This window comes from Zosterops lateralis, assembly GCF_965231275.1.
Source record: "Zosterops lateralis genome assembly, chromosome: 9".
Taxonomy (NCBI): Eukaryota; Metazoa; Chordata; class Aves; order Passeriformes; family Zosteropidae; genus Zosterops; species Zosterops lateralis.
In genome coordinates, this window is record NC_139769.1 from 24809477 (window position 1) to 24826458 (window position 16982).

At 48.6% G+C, this 16982-nt stretch overlaps 1 protein-coding gene across 1 annotated transcript in view; it reads left to right on the forward strand.

Moving 5' to 3' along the window:
• Window positions 1–16982, forward strand: part of HMCN1 (hemicentin 1) — a gene marked incomplete at its 5' end in the record, with an annotated part of 164720 nt that overhangs the window by 134023 nt on the left and 13715 nt on the right. Inside the window, 25 exons of the mRNA XM_083867070.1 lie at window positions 1446–1587; window positions 2577–2721; window positions 3448–3575; window positions 3739–3895; window positions 4086–4207; window positions 4390–4554; window positions 4755–4862; window positions 5004–5141; window positions 5281–5415; window positions 5637–5906; window positions 6364–6554; window positions 6894–7107; window positions 7577–7711; window positions 8176–8366; window positions 8859–8940; window positions 9952–10221; window positions 10719–10889; window positions 11421–11591; window positions 12906–13076; window positions 14289–14459; window positions 14619–14789; window positions 15177–15347; window positions 15568–15717; window positions 15888–16025; window positions 16341–16462. Coding sequence (XP_083723196.1) covers window positions 1446–1587; window positions 2577–2721; window positions 3448–3575; window positions 3739–3895; window positions 4086–4207; window positions 4390–4554; window positions 4755–4862; window positions 5004–5141; window positions 5281–5415; window positions 5637–5906; window positions 6364–6554; window positions 6894–7107; window positions 7577–7711; window positions 8176–8366; window positions 8859–8940; window positions 9952–10221; window positions 10719–10889; window positions 11421–11591; window positions 12906–13076; window positions 14289–14459; window positions 14619–14789; window positions 15177–15347; window positions 15568–15717; window positions 15888–16025; window positions 16341–16462 — 4029 coding nt within the window. The remainder of the gene's footprint in view (window positions 1–1445; window positions 1588–2576; window positions 2722–3447; window positions 3576–3738; window positions 3896–4085; window positions 4208–4389; window positions 4555–4754; window positions 4863–5003; window positions 5142–5280; window positions 5416–5636; window positions 5907–6363; window positions 6555–6893; window positions 7108–7576; window positions 7712–8175; window positions 8367–8858; window positions 8941–9951; window positions 10222–10718; window positions 10890–11420; window positions 11592–12905; window positions 13077–14288; window positions 14460–14618; window positions 14790–15176; window positions 15348–15567; window positions 15718–15887; window positions 16026–16340; window positions 16463–16982) is intronic.

Below are 16982 nucleotides of genomic sequence, written 5' to 3' on the forward strand. Positions count from 1 at the left end.
GTGTCCTTGGGCATGGGAAGAGAGGTGAGGAGCTCCTTAGCAAATCATCCTCCTTGCCTGGAAAAGTGGAGGTGTCACAGTGACAAGAGAGGGCTGGAGAAAGGCAGGATCTCAGCCTGCAGTGTTATTTCAATTTAAATATCACTAGTTTCGTGAAGCAGCCTTGTTGTGGGGATTGTCATTCCTCCTGCTTTTGTTGTCTTCCACTGGGCAGGTTTTGATGGCCTGCCCTAGTCTATCTCTGTGCTGATTGATGGAACTGTGCAGCACCACCTGCTCTGGCAGCAGAACTATGGAAAGATCTGCAGCAGCTTTGAAGTTCTGGCACTCTTGAGGGATTTTGGAAGTGCACATTGAGGGTTAAGAAAAGAATAGGAGCCTCCTGGCCTGATGTGGCTTTTTTCAAACAGAAAGACTTGCTGAGTTTGTATTTTTTTCCCAGCATGAGTTTTCTGGCTTATTTTGAATAGAGCCAAAGGATTAAGTTACAGCTCCATCCCCTGTCTTCCATTATCGCCAGGTTTCTGTATTTAGAAACCATCACATAGGTTGTGTTCTGAACAGAAAATGCCAGTGATTGCCCAAAATCTGTCAATAACCCACCCTAGTGATGAGTTGTGTCACCTGAGAGCTCCAGCCCTGCACTGCAGCATTGGAGCTGATGCCTTGTTGAGAGCAGGGTATCAGGCTGCTATTGCAGAACCAGAGGAGTTTCATCTCTCTGGGTGCCCTCAAACTAGAAGAGTAGATGGGAATGTCAGCTTTCAGTTCCATCCAGAGGGTGGGTGGCACATACTGGAAAAGCTGTTTGTGCTCTTTTCCTGCTGGTTTTTATCCAGTCAGGTCTCTGAGCACTCATAGCTGATGTTGCTGTCAGTGATTGAAGCAGACACAACCCAGGCTGGATGTGGTAAAGCTCTCACTGAACTGGCTCCTGGCAGAGGCTGTGGAGTCACTGCAGGGCTGGGAAGAGGGGCAGCCTGTACCCAGAACTGCTGGCTAGTGAACTCCTGGCTGGTAAACTGAGCTGACTAAGCCTGTGCTGCTTCCCAACTGAGCCAGACTGTGATGCTGGAAGAACAGTGTACAGAAACTTCGATTCCTTCTGCCCATAGTGTGCATAGATAATAAGATAAATGAAATTAGTCATGTGGTATTAGATGCCCCTTTCTATAAAAACTCCATAAAAGCCCTTTGGCTCTGTAACAGCTGTCTCCTTGAGGCACAAGCCTCAGTAGGGGTTTCAGTGAAGAACCAGTAGGCAATGCTAAATTTTAAAAGCTCTTTATCCTCTTCTCTTCGGGGATATAAAGGCAGCAGTGAGTTCAGTCCCTGGTTTATCAGTGCCCTTCTGGCATTTATTGCTGTGCAGTGGAAGGCTGTTGTGTGCTCAGGAGGGGGCAGCAGTGGAGCTCTAACCCCGTGCTGTGTCTGTGTGCCCGCAGGGAGGCCCCCGGCTGCGGATCCTGTCCAGCGGGAGGTACCTGCAGATCAACAACGCCGAGCTGGGGGACAGTGCCACATACACGTGTGTGGCCAGGAATGTGGCAGGGGAAACCACCAGGGAGTTCCTGCTGGCAGTGCACGGTAACCTCATGGAGCAGCCTTGGTCAGCTTGGGCTTTGCACGGCGTTTCTGCAGTGGTTCAGGCAGCAGGGTCTGAGCATTTGTGGTCGTTTTCCAACCATGTGTTGGCCACTCAGGGCATATCCAAACTGTGGGGTCATGTGCATGGCCTCATGTCCCACTGCTGAGCCCACAGCTGGCCCCCAGACCAAGGGACCTGCTGGGCACTTGCCGTGGCTCACTCTCCATCCATCTGTGCTTCCTGCGAGCAGAGGCTGAGTGCACCCATCATCCTGACATGGAGTCAGGGTACTTCCTGAGTGAGCACCCATATCCAGGGCTGACAAATGCTCTTGGACAAACCAGAGCGATTCTTTGACTGGCATCTTAGGGACAAGGTTTCACAGCTGGCTCAACAGATTACTAGAGAGCTGTGGCAGCTTCTCTGTGCCTGGAGAGGACAGGGCTTGAGGGGCCGTATGCTTAATTGTTGTCCTGTGTTACCATAGCCCTGAGCTCCATTTTAAACTTTTTTTTTTCCTCACCTCTAGTCTGATGAGAAGCTATTCTGCGCTCACACTCAGGTGACTGGAAGAAACTTTTCCCCCTTTTTCTATTCTGTTTCCATCCCAGTCACATGGGCCCTGCTTTACACTGTGCCTTACCTGGTCCAGCTAAAGTCCTTTTTTCTCCTTAATGTGTAATCAGGAAGCAAGGATATCCCCACAGCCTTAGCTTGCTGAATTCCATGTGCTGATCTCCTGCTGTTTTATCTCAGTGATACCTTTTGCAGTAACTTGCAGAACTGACCTTTGCAGTGCATTTCAGCCAAACTTTCTTTCTCCTTTCCTGCTGCACCTTGGCAATTACCATCACCTAGAATGGTAAGAAACTTGTTCCTGTCTTTGCAGTGAACTCAAACCTGCTGCTGCACTTCTTTTCATGTATTCATTTCAATCGTTGCAATAAAGAGTTACTTCCTTTGTATCATCAGCAATTCTCCCTTGCAGTGGCTCCCAGGATCCAGAGCAGCTCCCAGACCACCATGGTCCACATCAACACCTCTGCCCTGCTGGAGTGTGCTGCAGAAGGAGTCCCACCCCCCAGGATCACCTGGAGGAAGGATGGGGCTGTTCTTACTGGAAACAATTCCAGGTATTGCCCAGAATTTAGCATAAATATTCTTTGTTGCTGCTTAAGAATGTATTTATTATAGAAATTTAATTAGACATGAAATTGTTCCAGAGAAAAGTAGCAGCACCAAAGGTTTCAGCTTTTTGTTGTTAAGAAGGACAAAAAAATCTCCTTTGGCAATGAAGTATAATAATAATTATTCGGACATTAGAGATTTTGAACAGTAAATGGGAAAGATCTTTAGATTTTTATACATACACACAGAGTTTTGGGGTGTAGCCAAGCAATTTCATGCAGACCAAAAGCTATTCTGTATTTTCTAATACACGGAACTTTTTATACATGTTCTAGTACCAGCTTTTATTATAGTGAATGGTTTCTGTCTCCTGACTGTTTTATGAGGAAGTAGTTTGGCATTTTCTAGAATTGAGAAAATGCTAAGGAATTCTGTTATATTGCAAAGAAAAAGTACCGACATTAATTACAGGATTTTTTAAGGTTAAATGAGAAACCATAAAAAAGGGGTTGGTTGTTTCTGTAAATCTAGTATCATTTATATGAAATCACCATGTCAGCCAGACTTCATCATTTCTTTGCTGGGAAAGAGTGAAATAAGTGAGAAAACTCTGTCCCAATTAACACACGCTTCACTGAGGCTTCATTTAAGTTGTGTCCCCTGAGTCACCTGTTGCTCTGCACTGCCATGGTGGGCATGGATGGTGGGCAGCAGCATTTGCTCTGTTGCAGGTATTGGGTGTTGGAGGACGGGTCCCTGCACATCCCCTGGGCACAGGTGGCTGACACGGGCAGATACATGTGCATGGCCACCAACGCCGCGGGTAGCGAGCGCCAGCGCATCGACCTGCACGTCCTCGGTAAAGCTCGGGGCTGCATCCACCAACAGCACCTTTCTTCTGCCAGAGGCAGCTTATGTTTATCCCCTTCCTAGCTGCTCTGGTTTAAAAAACCCAGGGAAATGTGTATATCTATATCTATTTCTATAATTATTCTAAATAATTAGGCTTTGTTTGTCCTTAGTTCCTCCAACTATTGCTCCTGGGCAAACGAATATCACAGTTACCGTCAATGTGCAAACCACTTTGCCTTGTGAAGCCACTGGAATTCCCAGACCAGAAATTACCTGGAAAAAGAATGGGCATTTGCTTACTGTTGACCAGAACCAGAACACATACAGGTAAGAGGAGTTTTCTTTTTCGCTGTGGGTTTCAAGGTTTCAGGGATGATTTTGGCACTTGAAAAATCTAGCTATGCTTAAAAACTACCTTGTCTAGCCAGCAAATTCAGTGGGCTGATTACCTGAGAAGGAAAGAAGTATTTCAATGGCTTTTACTTTATTTTTTCTTTGGTTTCTTTCTTTTGTTCAGACTTCTGTCTTCAGGTTCCTTAGTAATCATTTCTCCCACTGTGGATGACACTGCTGTCTATGAGTGCTCTGTGTCAAATGCTGCAGGAGAAGATCAAAGGGCAATTGATCTCACTGTTCAAGGTAGAGGGGATATTGCTGTTACATTTGTGTGGCACCCAGAACTTCCTTGGGCTGTTCCAATGTTGAAATGAGAGTTTATTTCATTCCTCTTTGATACTGATATCCGTAAATCTCTGTTATTTCTGAGAATTTCTAACAAATGACCGTGGGCAAGTAACCTTTGCCCTGCTCTTCATTTTCAGTGCCCCCATCCATAGCAGATGAAGCTACAGAGCTCCTGGTAACAAAGCTGTCTCCAGTCGTGATTTCCTGCACTGCCTCTGGTGTTCCCATCCCCTCAGTGCATTGGACCAAAAATGGCATCAAGTTGCTTCCCAGGGGAGATGGCTACAGAATTCTCTCTTCAGGTAATGTGCTGCAGGAAATCAATGCAATCAGGCACATCTATTACATCCATCCATTTCATCTGTAAGTAGTGAATTACAGAAATGCAAACAATCCCCCAGAGATCCCCTCTCTGATGGCTTGGAATGAACTGAGGGATGCTGTAAGGGAGCACCTGTGCCTGGAGGATGCTCTGCATGTTGTGGTGCTCTCTCTGCCCCAGGAGCTGTGGAGATCCCCTCTGCCCAGCTGGCCCATGGGGGCAGGTACACCTGCGTGGCCCGGAACGCTGCGGGCTCTGCCCATAGGCACGTCACTCTGCACGTGCAGGGTAAGCTGGGGGCTGACAAGTGAGGCTGTTCTGGCAGCCAGCATTGCTACTTCAGCCTGTTCAGGCTGTACAATTTTAGTGCTCTTCTGTATTCTCCTAGCCTTGAATGTTATGCTTTTCCCTTTTTCTTTCATTCCACAGAGCCACCTGTTATCCAGGCACAGCCGGGGGCGTTGGATGTCATTGTGAACAATCCCATTGTGCTGCCCTGTGAGGCCACGGGCACTCCTCAGCCCGTGATCACCTGGCAGAAGGAGGGCATCAACATCATCACCACAGGTATCCTCCCAAAGGGACCCTGCCTGCTCCTGTGACACAGACACACATTTTCTTTTCTGAAACTTGGGGTTCTCCTTGCCATTCACTTAAAACCAAACACCAAACCAGAAGTGTCATACTTTGATTGTATTTGTTTTAGGGGACAGTTACACAGTCCAGCCAAGTGGCAGTTTGCAGATTGCCAGGGCAGCTGTGGAAGATGCTGGCACTTACATGTGTGTTGCTCAGAATCCAGCTGGCACTGCTCTGGGGAAAATCAAGCTGAAAGTTCAAGGTAAATCACCTTTTAAACTCCTTTGCTCAGTCCAAACAAAATTCTGAGCAATAGAAAGGGACCTAGTGTTTTCCTGTTTGATGTGATGCTGAACAGAGTCCAGGAGATTTATTCCCTGTAGTTTGATATCTACTTTAGGATACACTTTTAGATTTTCACTAAAGTGTTCCTTACTTCTTACAGCATCTAATTATTTTAATAATTGTCTTTGTTTCTTTCAGTTCCTCCTGTTATCAAGTCCCACGTAGAGGAATATGTTGTTGCTGTTGATCAGTCTGTCACTCTGCAGTGTGAGGCTGAAGGCTACCCTGGGCCAGAGATCAGCTGGCATAAGGTTGGGCAGCAGATAACAGAGTCCATGAGAAGGAGAATCCTGAGCACAGGAGCTCTGCAGATCCTGTTTGTGCAGCCTGGGGACAGCGGCCGCTACACCTGCACAGCGGCAAATCCCGCAGGATCCAGCACCTCCAGCACGGAGCTCACCGTGCTCGGTAAGGAGCTCTTCCTGGGAGGGCAGGGAGCACTGCAATGCCTGGGCCAGACTCCTCACCCCTGGAAGTGTCCAAGGCCAGGCTGGATGGGGCTTGGAGCAACCAGGATACTGGGAGGTATTGAAATGGGGTTGGAATGAGATGGGCTCTAGGTCCCTTCCAGCCCAAACCATCTTGTGATTCCATGATAAGTGGGACTGTAGGGAAACGATGTGCATTAACAGTGTAACCCCACAGAGAGTAAGGAGCTAGGGAAGTACAGGAGGAGTTAAGGAAAATAGTGTTACTTAATATAGGGGAGTGTTATTAAGTTGCAATATTGGACAATTGCTTGAATTTCGGCACACAGTCATTGATGGAGATGGACCATCCAGAAGGTCCAGGCAAGGGTTTTCTTCAGTCCAGTGTTGTGCTTGGATACTACCCAGAGGAAATGTTTTTCATGACCTCCCCACAGTTCCACCCAGGATCCGCAGCACGGATACACAGTACACAGTCACAGAGAGCTCCCAGGCTGTTCTGTCCTGTGTGGCTGAGGGGATCCCAACACCAACCATTAACTGGAGGAAGGACAACATGCTGTTAGGAGACACAGTGGGAAAATACCAGACTGTGCCTGGTGGAGACCTCATTTTGGACAACGTTGTGGTAAGTTCTCTAAATGTAAGCTGTTACTGGACACATTTGGCAGTGAATAAGATCCACTTCTGAGTTAGTCATTGTTCTGGTTTTGATTTCTTATTCTTAATGTTCCAAAATCATCCTAAAAGTTTTCATTTTCTACTGGGGAGTAAAATCTATGAAGAATTTGTAGTGGTAAAACCTCAGGAAGGGTAAAAAGAAGTGTTAGTCATCCTTCAAATACAGGGAAGTGGAAAAGCTCAGCTGAGCCTTTCTGCTGAATGCTTGTTCCAAGCCTTTCAACATTCTCTTACTGATATGAGTGGTGTGTGCTGTAGGATATATCCCCACTGTGTTTCCTTCCAGCCCGAAGACTCTGGCAGTTACACCTGCATTGCCACTAACACTGCTGGGGAGGACACACACACAGTCACCCTGACTGTTCACGTGCTCCCAGCTTTCACTGAACTGCCTGGAGACGTAGCCTTGACCAAAGGAGAACAGCTCAGGTTAACCTGCAAAGCAACAGGGATACCTGTCCCCAGAATAACATGGACATTTAACAATAACATCATTCCAGGTGGGTCCCTGATGGCCTTTTGGCTGCAGATTTTTTCCCCTATGCAACACTGCATTTTAGGGCAGGGAAGAAGAAAACTGTACTGGAATAAGCTGTTAGTGATGGTGTGAGGAATATTTTTAGTGTTATGCAGTTGTGTAATTAAACTGTGTCTGAGACAAAGCTGTTATGAAGGTAATTAAAAAATGGTCCCTCTTCTGTAGCCAATAATGTCACACATTAAAAACAATCATATCTGATGGTATTTACTCAGCATCCAAGCAACTGATGCTTGAAATTAAGGGGCAGCTGAAGTGAATAGGTGCACGTGGGCAGATGTCACAGCAGTGACTTTCTGTGCTCTCCTGGAGTGTCTCAGGGATGCACAGGGCCCCTGAGCTGTGCTGCTGAGAGTGCACAGATTCAAACACTCCTGTGAGCTGTGTACATTCCAGTCCCTGGAATGACCCTTTCCCTGCTCTCCCTGCAGCACAGTATGATGATGTCAACGGGCACAGCGAGCTGCTCATCGAGAGGGTGTCCAAGGAGGACTCTGGGACCTACGTGTGCTCTGCAGAGAACACAGTGGGCTCCATCAAGGCCATTGGCTTCGTGTATGTCAAAGGTACATGGAGTTCAGCAGTTGTGGTCGTTGCTGGACAGCTGCATGTAACCGTTGGGTTTGGATAGTGGAGTCAGAATGGGATGGGTGAGAAGGGACCTTAAAACTTATCCATTGGGCAGGACACCTTCCACTAGCCCAGGCTGCTCCAAGCCCCACCCAACTAGAGCTTGGACACTTCCAGGGATCCAGGGGCAGCCACAATTTCTCTGGGCAACCTGGGCCAGGGCCTCACCACCTTCACAGGGAAGAATTTCTCCCTAATATCCAATTTGAGCCTGCCTGCTGTCAATTTAAAGCCATTCCCTCTAGTGTATAATACCTTGCCAATGGCTAAATGGGAAAAATCCAAACAGGTTGAAATACCCCCTTCAGAAAATCAGAGGTGAGTGATCCCTGCCAGCAGTTATCATTAGGAACACTTTGTTTTGGCTCAACTATTTCCCTGCCATCCCTTGTTTTTTCAGAGCCTCCAGTCTTCAAAGGGGATTATCACTCCAGCCGAATTGAGCCCTTGGGTGGCAATGCCATGTTGAATTGTGAAGTCAGGGGAGATCCCCCTCCAACCATCCAGTGGAGCAAAAAAGGAGTGGGAGTTCAGATTAGCAACCGGATCCGACAGCTTGTCAATGGCTCCCTCGCTATCTATGGCACTGTGGTGAGTCCTGCCCTGATACTGTGAGTGTCTGCCTTGAACTGGATTGATAAAGGTAGTCCTGATCATATTGGCTTGAAAGAGTCAGGCTAGACATTTATCTTTTCTTGCTTTTTCCTTTAACAAATGTTTTAATTCAGACTAGAGTTAGATTCCAATTACTGAGGAAAAACCCAGGGAATCAGAGTTCTCCCTGCTTGTCAGAAGGACTGAATTTACATACTAATTGTTGATGTGTGAGATCCTGGTCATGGCCAGTTTAATGGGACCTTTGCTCTTGACTTTAAGAGAGCCTGGGTTCTGTGGGTAAGCTGAAAAGCAATTGCATTCTCCATGTGCAAATCTCTTATTCCAAATCTAAATTTCTAATCTGAACAGCAAGACTCCTATTTTTCCCCATGAACTCATGTCTTCATTTTGAATTGGGGTTAAAATTCCCTGCCCACCCCCACCCAGGAGGGGCCCTGTGGACTGAGCCCTGGTTTTGTTCCTCAGAATGAAGATGCTGGTGACTACAAGTGCGTGGCAACCAATGAGGCGGGCGTCGTGGAGCGCAGCCTGACACTGACCCTGCAGAGTAAGGCTCAAAGGGAGGCCTAATGCCCCTTCAGGGAGTGGAAACCTGTCCTTGGGGAGGTGCAAGCAGCTCCTGGGGGAGTGTTGCAAGTTGGGCACTGCCCTAGAGGTTTGGACTCACCTTCCATGGAATTGTAGAAGAGCTTGGGTTGGAAGGAACTTTAAAGATCACTTGCTGTGGGCAGGGACCCCTTCCACTAGAGCTGGTTGCTCCTTGAACACTTCCAGGGATGAGGCAGCCAAGAGCTTCTCTGGACATCTTTCATCATGAATACTTGTGAGTCTGGTCTAGGCTGGGACTGAGGTCAAAGAAGAGAGGGATATAAAGGGTGGTTGAGCCTCATTATAGACACCAGTGTGGAATGAACTGAATCACTCTCTGAAAGGGCCTGTTTCTCCTAGTTCACTCAATATAACTGGTATAAGCTAGACTCTCAACTTATAAATTAAGTAGGTTACATGAGGTGAATCCTAATTCTCATTGACAACATTATATTTTTGGCAAAAATAATACCTTAGAATTTTTCTTTGCTAGTGGGAGAATGTCTAAACATGCCCTTCCTACTGTAGCCTCAAGCAGTGTGGGTCTGTTCCTTACTTCTCACTTGTCTCTGGACAGGAATAATAATCTTCCTGTGGGTTTTATGAAAAACAACCCATTATAGCAATAAAGAAGAGCATATGCTCTTATAGCTGGGCCTTACTCTCTGCTTTAGTCCTCAGATTGCTGCATGTTCAAACCAGCTTATTGCTGGCATTGTAACATGAGTCTGTTTGGTGGCATTTGTTGACATGGTTTAGTGGTGAACATCAGTGGTGGTGCTGGGTTAATGGTTGGACTTGGTGATCTGAAATGTGTTTTCCAACCTTAGGAATTCTGTGTTTCTATTTTGCCAGCAGGGAATCAGCAATAATAATTTTAGTCAAAGTAAGCTGCCTTAGGATTCTCTGTGCTTGCATTAACATTAAATCAATTGAGCCTGTGTCACCCAAAGAACCCTCTCTGTTCCAGGCCCCCCAGTGATCACTGTGGAACCGGTGGGGATGGTGCTGGAAGCTGGAGCCACAGCAGTGCTGGACTGCCAGGCCACGGGAGAGCCCCTTCCCACCATCGGCTGGTCCCGGCAGGGCCGGCCCGTGCTGGGCGATGACAGGGTGACCCTGCTGCCCAACGGCTCCCTGCGCATCGCCCCGCTGCTCAGGGAGGACACCTCGGAGTACGAGTGTGTGGCCAGGAATCTCCTGGGCTCTGTCCTTGCCACAGTACCCCTGACTGTGCAGGGTAGGTGCACAAAGCATCAGAGGGACTTTGAAGCTGGTAGATGACAGCATTAATCTGGATCAAATGTGGTCAAGGTTCACCTTGTCCACATTTTATGGATGGGATGTTTGATCTTATCTTCCTTATAAGCATTAAGTCTAAGGTAAGCCTAGTCTGAAATGTCAGTGGAATTCTCTTCCATTAAATTTTATTTCATTGTACTCATCCAGTGGGGAGACAGAGCCTGTGGAGGATGAGAGACAAATTTTAATGAAAGGGTCTTGACACCAGATCCCATCCTCAGAACATGTAATAACTGAACTGTGCCTTTAAGGAAAAGCATTTAGGAGCATAAGCAGTAATTGTCTTTGAACTATGGTAGGATATTTTTGCACAGTAATGACGTGAAGTGAGATGGATTTCTAAAGGTCAGAAGGTGCAGTTTTCACTTCTCTGTGTCGGCCTGAGGGAGCTGCAGGCCCCGGCAGTGGCCAGCAGCATCCCCGCTCCCGTTGCAGTGCACGGCGGGTTCTCCAGCTGGCTGGAATGGCGGGCGTGCAGCGTCACCTGCGGCCAGGGAGTGCAGGAGCGCGTCCGGCAGTGCGACAGCCCCGTGCCGGCCAACGGGGGCCGCGCCTGCCCGGGGCCCCACCGCGACCTGCGCAGCTGCCACCGCCAGCCCTGCCCAGGTACTGCCCCTGACCCCACCGGGGCTGGGATGGGGGGCCCTCAGAGCCCTTCCAGTGCCACCCCTGCCATGGGCAGGGACACCTTCCACCGGCCCAGAGTGCTCCAAGTCCTGTCCCACCTGGCCTGGGACACTTCCAGGGATCCAGGGGCAGCCACAGCTTCTCTGGGCACCCTGTGCCAGGGCCTGCCCACCCTCACAGGGAACAATTCCTTCCCAATACCTAATCTAAATCTCTCCTCTTTTAGTTTAAAACCTTTCCCCCATGTCCTATTGCTGTTTGCCCATCTAAGTCTCCCTCCCTCTATTTTCTAAACCCTATTTAAGTACTGAAAAGCCACAATTAATTGATGCTTCTAATGTGCCTTGCATTAAGTGCCCACACAGTGAACTTTTATCACCATGGATCTTTATTAATCTTTATAGATTAATTTTTCTAAGTAGTTGTAATTAATTTTAGAAAGAAAGAGGAAATTTTAATAAATACCACAAAAATACTGTTTAATGAAAACTGGTCTTTTCTGGTCCTTAGTGGATGGGAGCTGGTCGGAGTGGGGGCTGTGGGAAGAGTGTTCCAGGAGCTGTGGCCAAGGGAACAGGACAAGGAGCAGGACCTGCAGTAACCCCCCGGCTCAGCATGGAGGGAAGCCCTGTGAGGGCAGCGCTCTGGAGTCAGTCATGTGCAATCTTAGGCCTTGCCCAGGTAAGAAAAGAGTAATTTAACCTTATTTGTGTGAGGGGCTTCACATACAGGTCTCTTTGTTTCTCCAAATCCAAATTATCTCAGCTTATTTTTAGTTGTTAATTACTTAAAAAAAATTAATTGAATGGCATGAATTCTTGGAAACAGAAATCACAAAATTAAGTGTAAGAAATCTCAGCAATTTCTTTTTGCTTTCACCACTAAAAATATTAATTTGTATTTTAGCGTTTCCAGTACTTATTACCCACATCCTCACAGTGTAAATTTTCTCTACCCTAAACCTGTCCTGCAAAGCCAGTTAAAATAAGAACCAAAGCCAAACCACCAACTATTTAAAGCTATGTAAAAATGATTGTTAATAATTTAAAGTTTGTCTGTAGATTTTCCTCAGTTGTTATAATTTTTATCCACATTTTGCTCCCAACTACCCAAATGTTCAGGTTTCCTTCCTGTCCATGAGTATTTTCCACATTTGACAGGTTGTAGTTTATTCAGAGCCTTCACCACTGCTATGTTCCCTTCTGTACAATTTGCAATGTTTTATTTTTCCATTTTTCCCTGGCACTGCTGCCACTGTGATGCCAAATACTCATCTATGGGCCTGAGAATCATTTCTCTAGGTTTTGGCAGGAAAATCAGCTCTGGCTGCTGCTCTCTGGCAGCTTTTAGCCAGACTGCCTTGGCCCTGCTCAGGCCTCCATCCTACCCAGGGAATTGGGAAATTCCAGATTTGATTAAGCATTCAGTTCTGATCTTCCACAATGGTGATGAGGTGATGTAGTCAAAAAACAGAAAGGAAAGGCTCGATCTCTGCTTGTCAAAGTGCTGATTGTTTGGGCCACTGCTCATGGCATTTTGTGGGGGATTTGGGATATCCCAAGTGTGTGTCCATTCTGGGGCAGTGTGGGGGTTAGGGAAGTCCTGGGGCAGTGTAGTGGGGGGATCAGGGCTGTCCTGGGGGATCAGGGCTGTCCTGGGGCAGTGTGTGGGATCAGGGCTGTCCTGGGGGATCAGGGCTGTCCTGGGGCAGTGTGTGGGATCAGGGCTGTCCTGGGGGATCAGGGCTGTCCTGGGGCAGTGTGTGGGATCAGGGCTGTCCTGGGGGATCAGGGCTGTCCTGGGGCAGTGTGTGGGATCAGGGCTGTCCTGGGGGATCAGGGCTGTCCTGGGGCAGTGTGTGGGATCAGGGCTATCCCGGGGGATCAGGGCTGTCCCGGGGGATCAGGGCTGTCCTGGGGCAGTGTGTGGGATCAGGGCTGTCCCGGGGGATCAGGGCTGTCCCGGGGCAGTGTCCAGGCTGTGGTGCTGTTGCAGTGGCCGGCGAGTGGAGCCCCTGGGGGCCGTGGGGGCCGTGCAGCAGCACCTGCGGGAAGGGCTCGCAGACGCGGCTGCGGCTCTGCACCAGCCCGGCCCCGGCACACGGCGGGCCCCGCTGCCCCGGCCCCGACACGCAGCTCCAGCTCTGCTTCCGCCGGCGCTGCCCAGGTGAGACCGACCTTCTCCTTCCCTTCCCCAGCTCTGCTTCCCTCGTGGTTAGCCCTTTCTGGCTCTAAAAGTCTAATCCCTGAAAAAACTCCCCTTCAAGCTTTTTATTGCCGCTGACTCTGTCACTACTTAGTATCTGCTATAGAGCCTACAAATGGGATTTCTTACCACGTCCTTGTTGCTTTACCTCACAGAAGCCACATTTTAAATTATTCATAATTAAATGATAGCTTTCCTAAATACTTATTTTTAAAGTTTTCTTATGTTGTGTTACTCATTTATCCTTTTCTTCCACATTTCAATGAGTGCTTCATGAGATGACATGAAGCATCACATTTCTGAAATAGAATTTTTATATTTGGCTGAGAGAAGGGATAACCCAGGGAAGTTCCATCGATTGCAATGTGCAACATGTCAGATTGAACCTTCTGGCTTCATGCTCCTTTTTGCTCTTGCCAGATGCTACACTGAGTCCTCATCAAGACCAGGAAGCAGTAGAAAGGAGCCCAGGGTGCTCCAAGCCCCATCCAACCCGGCCTTGGACACTGCCAGGGATCCAGGGGCAGCCACAGTTTCTCTGGGCACCCTCTGCGAGGGCCTCCCCACCCTCACAGGGAACAATTCCTTCCCCAATATCCCATCCATCCCTGCCTTCTGCCAGTGGGAAGCCATTCCCTGTGTCCTGTCCCTCCATCCCTGTTTCCAAGTCCCTCTCCAGCTCTCCTGGAGTCCCTTTAGGCACTGCAAGGGGCTCAAGGTCTCCCTGGTGCTCTCTCTTCTCCAGAAGAACATCCCCAGCTGTCCCAGGCTGGCTCCAGAGCAGAGGGTCTCCAGCCCTGGGAGCAGCTCTGGGGCCTCCTCTGGACCCTCTCCAGCAGCTCCATGTCCTTCCTGTGCTTCTGGCCCCAGGGCTGGAGCAGCTCTACAGGTGGGGTCCCACCTGAGAAGGGCAGACAGGCAGAATCCCCCTCCCCTGCTGTCCACACTTGGGGATCAGCCCAGGGCAGGGGGAGTTCTGGTCCCACCTCACATGGCCAGGGCTGGTCCAGCTCTCACCCACCCACACCCCCAGGTCCCTGGGGAGAAATCCCTGAGTAGCTGAGACACTGTAGAGAGTCAGTGGCATCCATATTCAGCTTTCCATGACAAAGCAGTGCTGTGCTGTGTTACTCCTGGAGGCAGAGGCTGTAACTGCTGTGTCTCTGTCCCCAGTGGACGGGAAGTGGTCCCCGTGGAGCAGCTGGAGCGCCTGCAGCGTGTCCTGCGGGGGAGGCAGCAGGCAGAGGACACGCCACTGCTCTGACCCAGCCCCGCAGTTTGGGGGACACAAGTGTGAGGGGAGTGACATACAGATGGATTTTTGCAACAGTGATCCTTGCCCAGGTAAGTGCTTTGGGTTGGGCTGTTTGCCCACTCTCTGGCTTTGATTCTTTTCTTTTGGGAAGAAAAATTAAGAAGTTACTCTCCAACAAAAGTATTTTCCTAGTTTGACTGTCTGGTTTTAAATCCCTGAGGAAGATCAAATCTGACTTTTTCTTGCAGTTCATGGCAACTGGGGCCCGTGGAGCAGTTGGGGAACGTGCAGCCGGACGTGCAACGGGGGCCAGACAAGGCGGTACCGGAGCTGTGACAACCCACGCCCAGCCAGTGGTGGCAGGGCCTGTGCTGGGGCTGATGTGCAGATCCAGAGGTGCAGCACAGACCTGTGCCCAGGTCAGTACTCACAACAGCAGCAGGAATGCAGCTTTCCCTGCAAGGCATCAGGAATAAGAATACATAAGGAATGTAGACCACCCATGGAACTGTCCCAGGCCAGGTTGGATGGGGATTGGAGCAACCTGGGATAGCAGGAAGTGTCCCTGACAATGGTAGAAGGTGGGATAGGATGAGCTTTAAAGTCCCTTCCAGCCCAAACCAGTCTGGAATTCTGTGTTTCTGATGGCAGGAGTGTTCACATCTGTCCATTACAATGGCTTTGTTGTCCTTTGAGCTATTCCTTTAGAATCTTGATTCCTCCAGGAAGGAATTGACTTCAGCATAACCAGTGCAGCCTGAAATATTTAAATTGAATAATTGCTTTCTTCATTCTTTATTCTGCAGTGGATGGAAACTGGGGGCCATGGCAATCATGGAGCCAGTGCTCTGCTTCCTGTGGAGGAGGAGAGCAGACCCGGGTGCGCCTGTGCAGCAGCCCAGCCCCATTAAATCGTGGCCGTCCTTGCCCTGGGGACTCCTCCCAGATATCCAGGTGCAACACCCAGGCATGTCCTGGTGAGTATTTCCAGCTTGCACACAGTGACAGTGTGGTGAAAGCCTGTGGCACTCATGATTTCACTGGTGCTATCTCTCATCTTGGCCAGTTAACTGGGTAATTCAATTTTTTGGGCTTAAATCTGCCCTGCGGCTTAAGCTCAGTTCTCTCTCCCCTAAAATACCCAGCAGCACATACCACATGGGGTTGTATTTTGCCTCTCCCCCATTCCCTGCACAGGTGGTCCTGCACGTGCCAAGGGCAGCATCATTGGCAATATCAATGACGTGGAATTTGGGATTGCTTTCTTGAATGCCACAGTAACGGACAGCCCGGACTCTGACACCAGAGTGATACAGGCAAAGATCACCAATGTCCCTCAGACCCTTGGTAAGCTTCTTTGACTTATATCAATTTTTTCTCTGAATACACCAGTACCTATGGTCTTCTGGTTTAAATCTGAAGGGCTACACTAGTTCTAGGTCTTCATATTCAGCTTCTGTCCATATGGGTCTGTGATGAGATTAAAGATCCCTGATTTACTGTGGTGTTCCCCTCAGGCCCAGCAATGAGAAAGCTCATTTCCATACTCAGCCCGGTTTATTGGACAACTGCCAAAGAAATTGGGGAAGCAATGAATGGGTTTACACTCACTGACGCTGTCTTCAAGAGAGAAACTCAAGTGGAGTTTGCAACTGGTGAGTTTCCAGCTCTTTCTGTATCCGGTAAGCCAGATAGATGCTGGATTTCTGAAAAGACAGCAGAGGACCATCGCTGAAATTTGGGTCTTGTGCTTACACTAATATTTTCAGACTGGCTGTGGCCTTCTGAGGCTTTATTCCACCTTTCAGAGCTGTAGTTTGAAATGTGTCATGTTTTTGCTCATGGGCATGGTACCCCTGACAAAATGTAAGTATTAATAACTGGTCAAGAGACTCCAGTTTTGGTTCCATATGGCTGTTGGGAGTCAGTGTTGGAATATGTGATCTATCCATGTGCTGTTCCACTGCCAGGTGAGATCCTGCGCATGACGCACGTTGCCCGGGGCCTGGACACGGACGGGGCCCTGCTGCTGGATGTTGTCGTGAGTGGCCACGTGCTGCAGCTCCAGTCAGTGGCTGATGTCAGTGTCAAGGTAAAGCTGCTTCAGGTACCACCCTTGCTCTCATCCATCTGTACTTCTCTCACCCAGAGGAAAGCAGGAAACACTGAGTTCTGATACCTGCTGTACTGTGTGTGACTTCTTTTGTTCCTGGTTGAACTGATGATGCTGATGTTGTCTTTGAAAGCAGAAAGTTCTCACATGGGAGGGTGGTGTTGGTCTCTCAAGAGTTTGGGATGTTGGCAGATAGTGTTCAGGAGGGTCTCCAGGGCAGTTATTGATGGCTGGCATGTCAGTGTTGCTTTGGGCAGAGCTAGAAAGGTGCACCTTTAACCTCTCCAACTTAGCAACAGGTAACCAGTACTTTACTGTATTAATCCACCATGCAAGAAATATACCTGAAGTTGTTAATATTTTGGAAAACTGCAATATGTAGTATATCCAATATTTATACCCCTCTTCAGTGGCAGAATTTTTCTCTACTACTTGTTTATTTAGCACATTTTATCAGCATCTGCCTTCGAATAAAAGCCAAATATTTAGTCCTCAAAAG